The sequence below is a fragment of the Sturnus vulgaris genome, chromosome 4 (genome assembly GCF_052056855.1).
Source record: "Sturnus vulgaris isolate bStuVul1 chromosome 4, bStuVul1.hap1, whole genome shotgun sequence".
In the NCBI taxonomy this organism is placed as follows: Eukaryota; Metazoa; Chordata; class Aves; order Passeriformes; family Sturnidae; genus Sturnus; species Sturnus vulgaris.
The window spans coordinates 70424823-70441451 of NC_142246.1; the positions used below are offsets into that span (position 1 = coordinate 70424823).

Below are 16629 nucleotides of genomic sequence, written 5' to 3' on the forward strand. Positions count from 1 at the left end.
GCTCTGCCCGCCCTTCGCCCCGCCCCCGGCCTCATTCCAGCCAATCGCAGCTCCCCTTTGGCCGAGGCCCCGCCCCCTCCCGCCATCCCAGCCAATGGGAGGCGGGCTCGGCGCGGAGGTTGCCGCGGTGACGGGCGGCGGGCGCGCCGTGCCCGCGGGAGGGACGGGAGCGATGGAGCCGAGCCTGGCACGCGTGGATTACCTGCAGGTGGGCACGGCAGTGCCCCGGCAGTGCCCGGCAGAGCCCCGGCAGCGGGACGAGGCGGCTCGGCCCGCCCGGGGACGAGGGGCGGCCCCGCGGCGGGGCCTGCGAGCGGCCCGAGGCGCGTCCCGGCGCTGCGGGCCCCGCTCAGGAGCGTCTTTTCCATGCACAGGTGGGAGTCACGGCGCAGAAGACGATGAGGCTGCTGCCCGCCTCCGGGAAAAAGGCCACGCAGAAGGTACCGAGCGCCTGGTGCTTCTCTGCCTCTCCTGTCCTGTGCCTCATCCTGGCCTTAATCATCTCCAGAGTTTCCGTAGATACGGGACGTCATAGGGAAAGATCGTGCAACCCCATTCTGGGGGGTTTGGAAAAGCTTTTTTTGGAGAAAAATAGACAAAAAAAAATCTGAATATGGGATTGGAAAACTTCAGAACCGGGAAGGAATTTTTGTAGTTTGCGGCATTGCTGAAACCACGAGGGAGTTCTCCTTTCTCTATTTTGGTTTTAATAACACTTAAGACTAGAGGAAATGGCCTGAAGCTGAGACAAGGGAGATTCAGACTAGGTATTAAAAAATGTATTTTACTGTTAGGATGGTGAAGCATTGGGATAGGCTGCCCAGGGAGGGCATCCCTGGAGGTGTGTCAGTGGTGCCCGGATCTGGCCCTGGGTGCCATGGTTTAGGGATTACAGTAATACTGACAATTTGACGTTTGGACTCAATGACCTGAAAGGTCTTTTCCAACCTTGTTCATTCTGTGAAACATTTAAGTTTTTCTTAATATATAAGTTTAAATTAAGGAAACCTTGTTAGGGAAACTCAATAGAAATAGCTGCCTTTTTGTTTTCCTTACATAATAAAGCCTTAGTGTGAAAACACAACTCTTCCCAAATACACCGACATTTACAAGTAGAAGCAAGAAAAGGATTGTGAATGCCTGTACTTGAACTGCTGTTCAATATCCTATCAACAGCATTTTATATAGATCTTTACATTATCCTCCTATATGTAATTAAGTGCTCTGGAATTTTGAGTCCTTAAATATATGAAAATATCATTAATTTTATAATAGAGGGACTATTTACAATAGCATGTAGTGACAGGACAAGGGGGAATGGCTTCAAAGTGACAAGAGAGTAGGTTTAGATTAAATATTAGGAAAAACTTCTTCCCTGTGAGGGTGGTGAGGCACTGGCAGGGGTTACCCAGAGAAGCTGTGTCTGCTCCATCCATGGAAGAGTTCAAAGTCAGGTTGGATGGAATTTGAGCAACCTGGGATAGTGGAAGGTATCCCTGCCCATGGCAAGGGCTTGGAGCTGAGTGATCTTTAAGGTCCCTCCCAACCCAAACCATTCTGTGATTCTATGAATACAGGAAGAGCATTATTTAAAAGCACAGCTGTGTGTGTAATAAAAAATAACAATATATTGTACTTTTGAAGGTGGTCGTTGGAGATCAGGATGGGGTCGTTACGTGTTTTGGCATAAAAAAGGGGGAAGCTGTGGTAAGTGGAAATCTTCTTCCATTTAAAATTTTATTTTTGAAATGTAATTCCCAGTGAACTTTGAAAGTCCATTTGTTTATTGATATGGCAAATAAGATGCCTGTGGAAGGTGTCTAGGTAGAGCCTAGACTGATGCCTTACTGTGGTGGTGGCATGCTGATCTCATGCCTGGTCAGGCCACAGCTACAGAGTGAAAAACTAACGTGGATCATCACCAAATAAAGTAAATTCCACACATTTTGCACTTCAGTTAAGCTGAGCTTAAACCTGGGCACATACACAGTTATTGTAATGGGACAAGAACCTGCAGAGATTCATTGAATCACCTTAGGGATTTGGACAAACTGATGGCTTTTTATGCCTAGCTCAATAAAAAATTATTTTCTTTCATGGGTTTTCTTCTCCAGGAAGTTCATGGTTAGCTCATAAGTATTCTGTAGCAATACAAATAAATCAATGTAGACTTCTGGAATAAGAATGTAATGTGAGAGGGAGGGAGTGAGTGTGTGTGTGTGTGTATGTGTGTGTGTTGTTCTTTAAAATAAAAAATAAACACAAACAAAACTGCTGACAGCAATGCTGAATTTTTCACACTGGAAAACAGTGAAGTAATGAAGTCTTAATTTATAATGTTTTAAAGCTTTTTATATTCATTTACTGATAAAATGCTTGGTTGCTCTGTGATTCTGAAGATAAATATGCAAATAGTCTGTGTACAGCCCATTGCATCTTAGTTTTACCAGAAATTGTAAAGAAATTTCTTATGTTAAAAGATGACCATAACTATGATATTGTGATGATGAAAATTGCTTTTCTGTTGACAGCCAGTGTTCAAGACACTGCCAGGACAAAAGATCTCCAGGCTGGAGCTGGGAGGAGCTCTTAATACACCACAAGAGAAAATTTTTGTGGCTACAGGATCCGAAGTTAGAGGTTTCACAAAAAGAGGGAAGCAGTTTCTTTCCTTTGAAACTAACCTTGCTGAAAGCATCAAAGCTATGTATGTATGATATTTTGCACTTTTTTGAGAGCTGTAGCAGATTGTTAGTCTATTTTTTTATGCAATGATTTTAAGCATATTGTGTAGGTGATGCAAGGTTCCAGTCCTGCTGCAACCTGTAGGAGGAATTTGGAATATCATGGAGAAGTATTGGAAGTGTAGGAGGAATTGGGAGGGGTCTGGAGGCACTCAGAGCAGTGCAAAATCTATGTGAGCAGAGCTGGGGTTATTGCCACAATCAAAATCTTTTTTTGATTGTGTTGCAAAATGCTGCCATAGAGAAATCAGCATAAAAAATAGAATAATGAAATTTGTATAAAGATATTCTTAGGAATTTACCTCAAAACAAAGTAGAAATGTGAGAGCTTTAGAAACCACATGGGTTTAGTATTTATAAAGAGCTCTAAAAGCTAGAACAGCTTGCAGGGCCCCATAATACCTTGGAGCTGTAAGGTATAAAAGACTCTTGGTGCAGCAAGAGTTTTCTTGCTACAGGAAGTGTTTTCTTTTCCTCAGGTACATTTCAGGAGCAGATCTCTTTCTCTGTGCAAGCTACATCTATAACCATTACTGTGACTGCAAGGACCAGCACTACTTCCTATCAGGAGATAAAATCAATGATGTTCTCTGCCTTCCTGTAGACAAAGTGAACTGCATCACACCGGTGCTTGCATGTCAGGACAGAATCCTCAGGGTGTTACAGGTTAAAATGCTTCCTACTTTATGGAATTACACGAATTATTAAGGGAATTTATATCAGCATGGCTTAAACATCATAAGGATCAGTGTATTGTGCCTTACTTGGCAGTGTTGCTGCTGGTGCATTCCCTTTCTGTTGTTTTTTTAAAGGAAAATCATTATCACAAAGTTGCAAAAAAATGAGGATTAATGAAACCACTATAAACAGGCTTTGGAATTCATAGGTGGAAATTGATGACAAATTGGTCCCTTCTAACTAAAAGTGCTCACATACACATTAAATTTCCTGAAGTCTTTAGCACTTTGGGAATTCTTGCTCTCATAAATTACTGTTGTGACAAGTCCTGACTGATACTAAGTGGTTTAACGTATTAATTTGCCACATGAGTTCCTGGATCGTTTTTAATGATAACAGCACGTTTCAAGAATCCTGTGTTTAATTTCTACAGACCTCACCCTGTTTTTGGCTTAGAAATGCTTCTCCCATAGGAGTTTGAATAAATAAATCCTATCTTTTACTCTGATCCATAATAATTTTGTCATTGTGGAGCTTTGGCTTGGTATGTGGCTGTTGTTTTGAGGTTCTTCTTTTTTTGTTGCTTTGGTTGTGGGTTTGTTTTTTTTTTTAAGAAATCCATATAAGATTGTTCTCTTTGTCTTCAGGGATCTGATTTGCTGTATGAAGTAGAACTGCCTGGACCACCTACTGTTCTTGCTCTGAGCAATGGAAATGGGGGTAAAAAGATTTTGAATATACACACAATTAATAATACTATATTTTTAAGATTTTGTAGCTTGTCTTTGTTAATTATTTTGTCTTGATTTTTAAGCTGATGTTAAAAATGCAGCAGAAAAGTGACTATGTGAGGTAATTGTTTTACATATAAATAGACACAGAGATATGACTGTTTTAGACACTTCTAAATTATATTCACATTTAATTGAAGGCCTCTTAAAACACTCGTGAGATCTGAGGGATCTCAGAACAAACTGGACTTTTGGGGGGGGCACTTCCAGGTTTTGGGTTTGTGTTTCTCTTACACATGGATTTCAGTAACTGGAATGCATGGATGGATGAGAGTATTGAGTAGAGCTAACATAAACTAAGACTGGAAGCTTCAAACTTAAAATAGTTTGATCCTCCTTCTTGCTAATCTGCTCTAACCTCATAGAAATCTCTTTAGGGTGTTAATCTGGTGCTTAATTTAGTTTCAGTTCGATTGTGTGACAAACATCCAGAGCTGGTTTGGAAAAGTAGTTCTTAATTGCTGAAATTTTGGCACAACATTCCCTGCTGCCTGTGTGTTCTGAAAGGATTTCTGTGTTTTTCTACTGTCAAGTCCATTGAATAGCCTTTATACCTCAGCCTAACTTTGCTGAAATGTAGAGTAATAGATTCTGACTGGTTTTTAGGCAGAACTCCAGTGCAGGGGTGCAGCCAAACCCAGGATAGTGATAGCCCAAGGAAATGATCAGCATGGGTGCAGTTTTTGTGGATTTGTTTTTGGTTTTGAAGCCTGTTGCACGTCACTAATTCAGTGTTGTCATTTCCCATGGGCTGCAGAGTGTAACTACACAACATTTTTGAAGTTTGGTGTGCTTGATTTTATCAATTCTAAATTCAATTTCTGTGTTTAGGTGATTCTGGGGAAGAAGTTGTGTATGGGACTTCGGATGGCAAATTGGGTCTCATCCAGATTACTGGTACCAAAGCAACACCAAGGTGGGAAATTGGAAATGAAAAGAAAAGAGGAGGTATGTGTCCCAATATCTCACTCTTTAACTTTCCAGCATACCTGAGGCTTTGTTAAAAGTAGAGTAATCAGGAAATTTTATTCATAGATAACTCTGGAGGCATATTGTGGTTATGTCAGTATGATTAAGGTCTCTTTCATTCTTCTGATTTTCTGACAATTCTAATCAGCTTGTCTTGCTTTGGAATTTTTATTCATATTATTTCCATTTTTTGGGAAGCTATTGTTCTTACACTATTTTTAAAGTGGTATTTTTAAAACAGTGTTGACTAAAATATGATCGATTGAGATGTTTATCATTTTTCTATTTCTAAGTGTGTATATATTTGGCAAATACATCTGCCAAACTTACCAGATGTTCAGTGGTTTTAAGGTCTCTGAAGAATAAAGGGTTTTTTTCTGAAGGTGGCATATGTCTCCACAATAACTGATCAAAACTTTTCCAGTTTTAGCCTTGGTGTGCTGCTTCTGGAACATCTGTTAGCTCATACTGCTTTGTAAAGGAGAAGATCAGGAATGGAATGTATAAATACATTTTTATTTAATTAAAAGAGTTCTCACTACATTATTTACTTAAAATGCTTCCTAGTATGTCCTTAGTCTTTCTATGAAACATGGAGCCATAAAAGTTAACCTTGAACCTGAAGCACAGGGTCTCAAGGACTCATCCAGAAATCTTATTATTTTAAAAGCTGGCCAGGAGTCTCTCTGTGTGTAACAGAGTGTAGCCTATGTATCATTATATCATAAACTAATAAAGATGAAGCAAATGGCTTTGTTTTCTTCTTCACTAGGTATTCTGTGTATTGATAGTTTTGACATTCTGGGAGATGGAGTTAAGGAATTACTTGTTGGTCGAGATGATGGAATGATAGAGATTTATAACTTTGAGAGTGCTGATGATCCTGGCCTTCGACATGATTTTGTAAGTCCTCATTCTTGATTCAAAATAAAAATCTGTATTTCAAAACTGAAATGATCATTACTGCTAAAATAGGTGGTTTGGAGGTTTGTAACATTGACAATATGAACTTCAAATCAGTAGGGATTAATATGAAGAAATAAATAAACACGTAAGAAGCAGAAAGTGAAGTAGTTGTGATTTGAACAAAAATCAAAATAATGTGGAGAGTATATTAAACTTTTGGCTTAGTTGACTGCTGGTGAAACCTAATAGAGAGTTGCTATCTGAGTGAAAAAACAAAGTGTTGTGTATAGTCTGTGATTTACAGGTTAATAAATGGAAGCTGCCAGGGCTTCACTGAGCATAATTACTTTGCTTTTCAGTTTATTAAAATAATAATTGGATCCAGAGGGATCATTTCACTTCAGTCAGATTGCTAATTTCTGCTGGAAAAACTCTGTCTATCAGTGTTTTGCTTTCAACTTTTCAATGTGTTTGCTATGTGGAGTAGAATCTTCTAAAAACTTCTAAAATGAGTGCAGTGATATTTCCCTCTACTTGAATATGTTTATTTGAAGGCTTTATCAGAGAGCATTGCATCAATCCAGGGTGGCTGTGTGGGAAAAGATGGCTATGATGAAATTTTAGCAGCAACATACTCAGGTAAGCTTCATATCATTGACACAATAAATGCCATGTGTGGTGAGGGGATAAAATGAAGCAGGTTATGTTTATAGTGCAACTTGTATTTCTTAAAATTTTATGTTGAACAGATCTCTTCTGATTTACACAAAAAAAAAAGTTTCCTACACTTAAACTGTGGGGATTTTATATTTTAAAATCATCATGTATACAATGATGTGTTTATCACAGTGACTGGCTGTATTTTAGTGTAAACTGCTGCCTTATTGTGATGAATTAATGAATATGTCTGAAGAAATTAGTTATGATTTTTTTAATAAGTATGAAAAATGTTGCTATCCAAGCATGTTTTTCTTTTATTTTTTGGTCTTTTATGTAATTTCATTCCTTTTCAGCCTCACAGTGCTTTAAATGGGGTTGATTTTGATTTTGATTTTGATTTAAGTAGGAAACAAAGCTCCCCCATGTGAGGCATCTCAGCAGCTCCTCTCTAAGTCTTGAGCTATTGGCCTGTCTGACAGGGGCCATGATAAACATGCTGCATATATCAGCTGCTGGGAGCTCAAATATTGCTAATTCTCTCTCTTTAGTTACCTTCAGTGCTAAAATTTAACCTATTGAAACTTCTTATGATGAAAATCATGTCATTTGGCAAGATACAATCCTCAGGCAGTTACTGAGAAATAATGGTGTTCCAAGTGCCTCTTTTAAAGATTTTTGAGTGATCAAAAGACCCTTATATATCACCTCATATGAATTGTTCTGGTTTGAATTGATGAATTGATTGGCCATGGTGCTGTTGCAGCCTAAATCCTTTGTGGCTTCTTTTAGTGGGAATGTTGTAAAGATCCATGGATCATAGAAGAAAAGGGAAAAGTGAAAGCTTTTGTTGCCCTGTGGGCTTTTCAAAGGTGAATTGTGGTAGGATGTGCACTAGACTCATTTTGGCAGGGAACCAGAGCTATAAACACCCATTCATATCTGTATATCATGCCTGAGGTATCAGAATATAATCAATTAGTATTTGCTTTTATAAATAAATGTAATTAAGTAAACAAAAGTATAACTTTTGTCTAGCAGCAGCATCCAACTTCTGAGCCCACTAAGCACCATCCAGTTTGCTATGAACATATTGCACAGCTTTTATTTTGTTTTCTGTACTGCCAGTAATTCAAGGTTTTGTCAGGAAAAGAGAGGTGAGAAAAAAATCCAACTGCTCTGTTAAAAGCTGTTAAAGAGGAATTTATTGCTCAAAGTACTTAATGAAAAAAAAAAAGTAATGTTCTCCAATTTAAGAATGAAACCCATAAAAAATGATGCTCAGTCTAGGATGAATCCCACAAGAAAAGATGAAATTGGGCTCAATTCTCTCTACCCAGTGTGTGGAACAAACATCACTCCACACATACAATAGCTGAGTGTAGAATTTTCTATTTAGCTTATAAGGAATATAAACTTCATATATTGGTTTAGGCTGGCTGACAGGACTGACTACAGAACCTGTCCATAGAGAAGGTGGATCAGGTGAAGAACTAAAATTAAGTCAAGAAATGCAGAACAAGATTTCATCCTTAAGGTAATTGCACTAGAAAGAAATTTAAGTGGAAGAATGGAAATGTTAAAAGCTGAAATGTCATCTCTCCTTCCTATCTCAATGGATTTTCTTTATCATTAATTTATCTAGAAGTGGAATCAAACCTTTTCAAAGTAGAAATAATAGCAGGCTCATTTCACAGTCTTTTTCTAACTTGCCTTTACATGATGATGTCTTAATGCTTTCTGCCTCAGTATCAGCAAGATAAGATTCCTTTCTTCCTTGCTGCTCTATAGCTTCTAAATGATGGCAGGACAGAAGTCACTGCCATATTATTCAAAATGCATTGCACTCTTTGAAGGAAAAAGATTGTCCTTTCCTGTGTCTCAAAAACCCCTTTTGGTAAAATCCATGTGTCCATGTGATAGAGTTTCTGTTTTATCTTTGCTAAGTACATCAAAAGGGAATCATCAGTCACTTCTGGCTGGAAAATTAAGCACAGGAGATCAACATGATTGCCTTGTAAGTTTAAACTGTTAATTTCTAGGGTAGCTCTATAATTGCCTTTTTAAAAGACATGATGAGTGGTTTCACTTTTCTAGGAATGAATTGGAGCAATTGCAGATAAAAGTTCTTCACGAACGGGAGAAGTACCAGCAGTCCTCCCAATCCAGCACTGCAGTTTCCTCAGTCCCTGCCTTCAGTGTCAATGACAAGTTCACCCTGAACAAGGATGATGCCAGCTACAGCCTCATCTTGGAGGTGCAGACAGCCATAGATAATGTCCTGGTGCAGGTCAGTGGGGCTTTGTTCTTGTTGGTGTTCTTGATGGATAAATAAAACACTCAGAGACTTCCTAGTTCAAAAAAACCAAGTTACAGCATCTTAAGGACATGCTCGTTAGGGAACAAATACAACAGGTTTGTATTGAGCAGAGCAATGTTACATTACCAAGACAGACCAAAGTGCCTGCCTTAACAGGTGATGTCTTTGTAGCTTTGTGTTTGCTTTTGCATGTCCTTATTTAAACACCAGTTTAACCTTATTTTAACACCAGTTAAATGAGGTGCACATCCTCACTCTCCATTTAAGTGCCCTCTGTAGTGGAAAATTAATTCCAGAATGTTATGGGCCACCTGTTCACTTTCAGTGTGGAACAGCATCTGATTTGTGTGCAGTTGGACAGAAATACTCCTGCCCATCACAGCAGCCTTAATTAATTATTCCTCCTACTGTATCAGCTGAAATGAATGCCATCTTTGGTAGGCAGAAAGAGTAGCACTACTGAATTACCTTCTTTTGGGAAATGCATGAGGAGAAAAATGTGACAAGGAGGAATTTATGAGGCGAGTTTTCTATAATAAATGGGAAAGAAATATTGTAGGGAATAAGAAAAAGACCATCATGTTACCCCAGGATTAAGCAGTAAGCTGCATGTCTGTTAGGCTTTTGCCTCTGAGATGAAGCAATCTCCTTGCCTCTCCCTTATTACCAAGATTGATGACAGTTAGAGGATAAATGCACTTGGAGCTACTCAGGAGCATAAGCTCTTTATTTTTCCTTCCCCCTGTGTTCTGCAGAGTGATGTCCCACTAGACCTGCTGGATGTGGATAAAAATTCTGCCGTTGTCAGTTTTAGCAGCTGTGATTCTGAGGTGAGTGAAGCAGAGGAGGTGATGTCTGTAGAGATGGCATGATGGAAACTCTTAATATTGTGTAGTAAAATAGAACTTGGATTTATGTATCTCTGATTAAAAATACATTCAGTTAGACTACTCATCTGGTAATTGTGGAGAGCACAGCTTTATTAGAGATACTGCAGAATTAGGAGTTAAAGGCAAGTCCTGACATAAGGCAAACCTAAATATGTGCACAAATATTCCTTTATTTTCATTCCTGAGGAGGATTGTGAGACACATTCAGTATTTCTTCTTCTCTGCATTTCACAGACTCATGTACATTTACTTCCAAGTAGTTTAGGTGAAGAGTGTTATATTTCTTACTTAATTTCTAAAAAATATCTTTAGAATGTGACAGTTCTGCTGTGTGGGGAGTCAAATGTTTGTGTGCCTTTTTCTATCTATAATAACTACAGACTTAAATAATTACAGAATTACTATTGACACTGAGGGCCGGGGAGAAAATCCAGAAAACTACCTTAGGATTTATGAAAATCTTCTCTAAAATCTTTTCCCTTCTAACAGTCCTGTATTTTAGTTTTAAGAACTGAATTTGCACATCATTGTTCTGCCCTGGAGCTCCCAGAAATCAGCTTTTTATTTTAGGTTTTATGCCATTTATGATGATTAACTTTTTGGGGTGTATTTTCTTACTGATCCTGCTTTAGTTTTTGAATGTTCAACTCATTTTGCAGATGAGTGGGGCAGGCTGACATGCATTTTTCAGATGAAAAGTAGGTATCTATGTAATCTTCATAGAGATATTAAAGAGTATAAGAGGCTTTGGTTGTATTCTCCTTATAGAGAGATTTTATTTTTTTTTAATTCTATAATAATTAAAACTAATTAAAAATAATTAAAATTGGAACATTCAGGAGAACCAAGGATTACTTTTCTTGTATTTAATTCTTGTAAATAGCTGTACATGCATAGCAAAAACTTCACTGTAACATATCTACAGTTAAAACAGACCAGTAGAATTTTTGTGAATCCACAGGCCTATTTTGTATTATTTTCCTGTTTAGTTTGGTGGTTTTTTTCCTTTTTTTTCAGCCAAATAGCAACTTTCTTCTTGCAACTTACAGATGCCAAGCAAACACTACAAGACTTGAACTTAAGGTAAAATGTTCAAAAATATGTTCCATAAAATTAATGGTTCTGCTGTTTTTTTCCTGAGACCTTCTAATCTGGGGCATATATTCCTTTTTTATTTGTCTTTAGGATTTCTAAGGGCTTCTAAAAATATGTGAGAGCAGAGCCTGGGGTGTTTTTGAGTGTCCCTAAGATGAAAGCAGTGGAGGACACCACAGATTGGGGAAAATACAGGATTCTGAAGGCACTTAAAGCTGAGGGAGGTGTGGGAAAGAAAGCTCTGGCACTGTTTGTCCTCTGAAGTGTTTGAAGGAAGTTACATTGGGAATTAAAAAGGGAATAGAGGCTCAATTTGTATTTTGAAGAGGAAGCAAATCCTGTCATCCCTGTATTAGACTTAAAGGCATGTGGGTGTTTTGGAGTTTTTATTTTTAAGGGTCCACCAATTTCACACATTTTATGGTAACCACCACAGGAAATAATGAAGGAAATCCTGATTAGAAAAATCCTCAGCATGCACACAGGCATGAGGTTTTCTCTTTTTTACTGCAGCCTCCTAATCTGATACTTTGTTTATGTAAAACTCTCAATTTTGAGGCTTTTTTATTTTAACAGATCAGAAAATGAATTAGAGGGTGTTATTTTATGAATATTTAATTCATCTAATACAGCAGCACTTCACTGGACTATGCTCCATTTAGTTTTAAAACTCATCTGCTTTATTTACAGTAGCACTATCATGTAAATATAATACTATAAATATTCTTGAAATACTAGAAGCTTTCTTTAACATGCTCTGAATATTCACTAAATTTCCAAACAGTGGTAAAAGAATCTTTTCCCTCTCCTTTTTCTTCTCTCTGGGTCCTTTTTTCCTCCCTGCAGGTTCGCTCCATTGAAGGACAGTACGGGACACTTCAGGCCTATGTAACTCCAAGAATTCAACCAAAAACCTGTCAAGTTCATCAATATCAAATTAAGCCACTTTCACTTCACCAAAGAACTCATTCTATTGACCAGGATAGGTATGTGCAAAGAAAAATCAATGCCTTTTTTCACTTGGAAAAAATTACACAAGCCAGCTGAAACATTTGCTCTGTAAACTTAAGTGTGGAATTTCTAACCCCTGACCTACACTTTTGAGCCTGTAGTTCCATTTCATGGATTTCTTCATAGAAGTTATGGATTAAAATGAGTTCCTTGCCATTCTTCTTTTGGGGTTATTTTTCATTTTACTGCCCTGGGTTATAGTTCAGCCCCATGTGTTAGTAGAGCTGAGGGTGTGGTAGAAAGGGAACCTTCCTCTGGAGGTGATTGTGTCTTTTCAGTTTCAGCCTCATTCTCTGCTCCACCCTTTCCCCCTAATTTTTTTCTCACAGCTAACTTGGCCTCAAAACTGAGCCAAGACTTTTTTTCACCTTCATTTCTCTATTATAAGAGTTCAGTATTTTACACAATTTCTGATGGATTTTGCCCACCTTCAGCTAACATCCATATTCCCTCCAAGAATCTGCTGGTTCAAACCAAAACTGAAAGACTGAAGGAAGGATATCAAAGGCTTCAGTGTGCAAATGAGCTCCATGATGCCTTGTTCTTGATAAAAATGCTACAGCTGGGGTTTACAGCATGGGAGGCTCTTGAGGCTCTGTCTTAGTCATATTTGCTCTTGTCAGTTATTTACCTTTGTCCTAAATTTCAGGTTTAACAACTTGCAATGGGACATCAAAAACTTTCAACTTGGTTTTTTTTCCTAGATCTGACGTGCCTAGTGGGAGGTAAAACTTGAATGTGCATGCAGCTTTGCATTTTGAAGTACAGAAAAATAGCTGTAATCTGCAATATGTATCTGTACTTAGGGACAGACCTGTTTTCTTACAGGGTGCTGATTAAAAGGAAACCACCACGTGGAACTGGTGGTAAACTCTTTTTTACAGTGTCCCTCCTTCTTAAGTATTAACTGTTCTTTTTCTCTTTTAATTTCACAATGTCACAGGCCCATGAATACACTGATGCTCAAAGGCCAGTTCAGTTTTGCTGAAATTCACTCCTGGGTTGTGTTTTGCTTGCCTGAGGTGCCTGAAAAGACTCCTGCTGGAGAGTGCATCACCTTTTATTTTCAGAACACTTTCCTAGGAACACAGCTTGAAAGTACCTACAGGTAAAATACAATTACTAAACCTAATGCATGCATGTGTGTTCAAGGTTATTTATTTAAAATTTTTCTTCTTTTATAGAAAAGGTGAGGGATATTTTAAATCTGACAACATCTCTACAATATCCATCCTCAAAGATGTGCTTTCCAAAGAGGCTACTAAAAGGAAGATTAATCTCAACATATCATATGGTAAAAATTCTTCTCTATTTTGTTGTCCTTCAGTTCCTTTGTTATTCCCATAAATGGAATATGTAGTACTCACCTGCTTGTTGGGGTTCTTTTTTACTCCCTGCTAGATGTAAATGAAGAATCTGTGAGGCACACATTAAAGCTTATCCACCCTAAATTAGAGTATCAGCAGCTGCTGGCCAAGAAGGTTCACTTAATAGATGCTTTGAGGGTAAGTATCTGAACTCCTGGGGTTTGATTTTTATGGGGGCATAAAAACTGACAGCATAACATACCAGACCATGGCTCAAGTGAGGTGTGTGTCATGTGGGGATCTGTTCAATTAAATTAAATTGAAGCACATATTATAAGTGTCTAGGAGACAAATTTCTTCAAGGAAAATTCTCTTTTTTTGCTATATAACTAGTGAGCAACATGTAGGATTACTGAAGATACTTTGGATGATAGAAGGGGAACCAGCTTTATCATCTAATGTTCTCTCCTAGCCTGCTGTTATTTTCCAGCTCCTTCTGTCCCTCTTTCTACTAACATTTCTAGTTTTTCAGGGCATCCAGGCCAGATGCAACTTCTTTGCTTTGCAACTTGATTCCAGTGTCTCATAATTTCTGAATCATCTGCTTTTGAATCTTAATGCTTAATACCCTCCCCAATAGCCTTTGGGAGGTACCACTTAGGCAGCTTGTCTCAGTTCTTGGACTTTTTTTCCAACAACCAGGATTTTCCTGTCAAAAGCTCACCATCATCAAGTTGGTATTTTTTATTTAATGGGAGGGGAGGTGAAAATGTCAACCAGTTCTCTTTTGTCCTTTTGGGGGAATCAAATACTTGTCAGAGCACTTTAGATAGTAGAAAAGCTGGCTACCAGTGTGTTTTACTTGGGCTTGGTTTGGCAAACCAGGAATGTAAACAATAATAGAGAATTTATTCTTAATGCATATTTAATAACGGTGTTGTACATCTTGCTTTTCTTAGACAGCAAATATTCAACAGATTTTTTTGGTCACTCATTTTTTGGATGATCATTTATTGACAGGCAGTAAAATAATTTAATGTTTGATGAAAGCTGTTCTCCCAGCAGACTCATAGTGCACAACATAATTACCTCTTGTCTAGAACAGAAGTGCCTTTCTCTGGAGGATAAAAAGATCTATACTATCAGCCATCCCAAATTGGTCTGCTGATAGACTGAGGCTTTTTAGAAGAGGCCTTCAAAACTTTTTACTGACACAAATTGAGTGATACTTTTAGAGTTTACTTTTACATTTGGACTTCACTGTGTGCTACACTTTTTTGAGAATTCACTTATTCTGAAAATGAAGCTGTGGTCAAGCCTTGAGTCTGGATGATGTGATCCTGGCTCAGAGCTGGAAGCTGTAATACACAGGATTTTGAGAATCCAGTCTGTGAAGTGACATCTGGCATTTCATTAGAAGACTAGAAAATGAGGCACTCTGAAAATAACACTTCTAGTTTAGAAGGGGATTGTCTTCCCGTTGAAGTTCTTCCTTCTGATGTAGCTAAGCTTAATTTCCTCTTACTTACCTGCTCTTACCTGCTGTTAGCTCTCACCATTTTAAACTGTCTTTGAGGAATTGCAAGTTCATGAAGGCAACGTGGACTTCCTGCTCCCAAAATACCGCAGCATTTTGGAAGAGGCAGATCAGCTGCTCGAGGAATACAAGAGGCAGCCTGCACATCTCGAGAGACTTTATGGTTTGTTGACAATTCAGCTTTATTTAAATGGGGTTTAATATTCAGAGACATGGCTGAAATAAACAGCTGCTTATATTGAGATGATTCTTGTCTTTATGGATGTGGGTAAAGCTTATGTTCAAATTCAGAATGTGTGAAAGTTAAGTGGCCTGGATTTGTTTACAATTAAACCATGGTTTAAAATGTGAAATTAAGAAAGTCTTCTCATTAGTTAAAAGTAGAGACCTTCTACTGAAAATAAATAGTAATTCCTGGAATTTTACCTTTACAGGTATGATCACAGATCTCTTCATAGATAAATTTAAATTTAAAGGCACCAATGTGAAAACCAAAGTTCCTCTCCTTCTGGAAATTCTGGATGGATGTGATCAAGATGGATTGATTGCTTTTTTTGATGCTGCCTGACAAAGAAAAAGCAGAGTAATTTTTCTGGTTTTAACCAAGGCATTTCAATATCAAGTTAAAAACACTTTTTTGTTGTACTGTCAGCTCTTAGGTTTTATTCATATTTATTATCATACTGGATACAGTAGTAAACTTCATTTATGTATGTATGTTACCTGTGTGCAGCTGTTTTATGTACAGTGTTAATAGCTCAAGAAAAATCACATGTAAATAGCAAATATCCTTTTGGCAAAAATGTTTTCACTACTGTTTAAGACTACAGTACCTGTCCTCCAGCTGCAAGAATGGATGAAGAAACTGGTTTCCAGAGACTTGGATGAATTTGGAAGTAATCTGTGTGTTTAAGCTGTATCTCACTTAGTTTTTCCTGTTGTGTTGAGAATGCGATGTGAGAATCTCACCACACTCGATGTAGCTGGTGTGTGCAGAGGCGGGGAGAACTCTGAATTTTAGACTGATGACAGCTCCATTTAAAGCCACATTTGTTTAGGAATGGGTGGCATTATACTTCCTCAGTGCTCCTCCAGCCTCCCTGTGCTTCATTTCAGAACTCCACCTACTTTCTCACTTGGTTTTATTTAAAATTAAAAGAGATGAAGCAGCCAGTGGAGACAGAGATCTGTTTGCAAGTAGAAATAATCAACTCCATTGAAGCGACATGGAATCATTAAAGGTGGAAGAGACCTTTGAGATCATCAAGTCCAACCACCAACTTGTCACTATCACTGTAACCCCTAAACCACCTCCCCCAGCGCCATATCCAGACACCCCTTAAACACCACCGGGGATGGCGGCTCGTTCTAACACTGATAAATTCTTTTCTAATTGTCTCATCTGAGGCTGGTGAGGCCCTGGCACAGGTTGCCCGGAGAAGCTGTGGATGCCCAGCCCTGGAAGTGTTCAAGGCCAGGCTGGATGGGACTCTGGGATAGTGAAAGGTGTCGCTGCCCACAGCGGGATGCTTGGAACAAGACCTCTGTGGTCTGCGATTCTCTGAAACTCGGAATGTCCCCTGTCTCATCCTGAAGCCATTTCCTCTTGTCCCCTCGCTGCGGGCACCTCACTACCCCCTCCTTTCAGAGTTCTCCCCCACCCCGAGGCTCGTTTTCTCCCGACTAAACCTCCCCATTTCCCGGCACCCGTTCACGAGTCGGGC

General features: G+C 38.6%; 1 protein-coding gene across 2 annotated transcripts; it reads left to right on the plus strand.

Moving 5' to 3' along the window:
* Positions 1–108: 108 nt before the first annotated feature.
* On the plus strand, positions 109–15994 carry BBS7 (Bardet-Biedl syndrome 7). 2 transcript variants are annotated; one of them, XR_015803446.1, is made up of 19 exons: positions 109–208; positions 375–440; positions 1645–1707; positions 2532–2707; positions 3224–3410; positions 4070–4142; positions 5045–5161; positions 5955–6085; positions 6643–6727; positions 8180–8282; positions 8843–9035; positions 9821–9895; positions 10973–11038; positions 11897–12036; positions 13005–13169; positions 13246–13355; positions 13463–13566; positions 14918–15068; positions 15340–15994. XR_015803446.1 is itself a non-coding variant. In XM_014886670.2 (19 exons), the coding sequence occupies exons 1-19, from the start codon at positions 173–175 to the stop codon at positions 15471–15473; spliced, it is 2148 nt and encodes a 715-aa protein (XP_014742156.1). In that variant the 5' UTR covers positions 109–172; the 3' UTR covers positions 15474–15994. The 2 variants fall into 2 exon arrangements, 1 of the variants encoding a protein (XP_014742156.1); XM_014886670.2 differs by having other exon boundaries at positions 14945–15068.
* Positions 15995–16629: the final 635 nt, after the last annotated feature.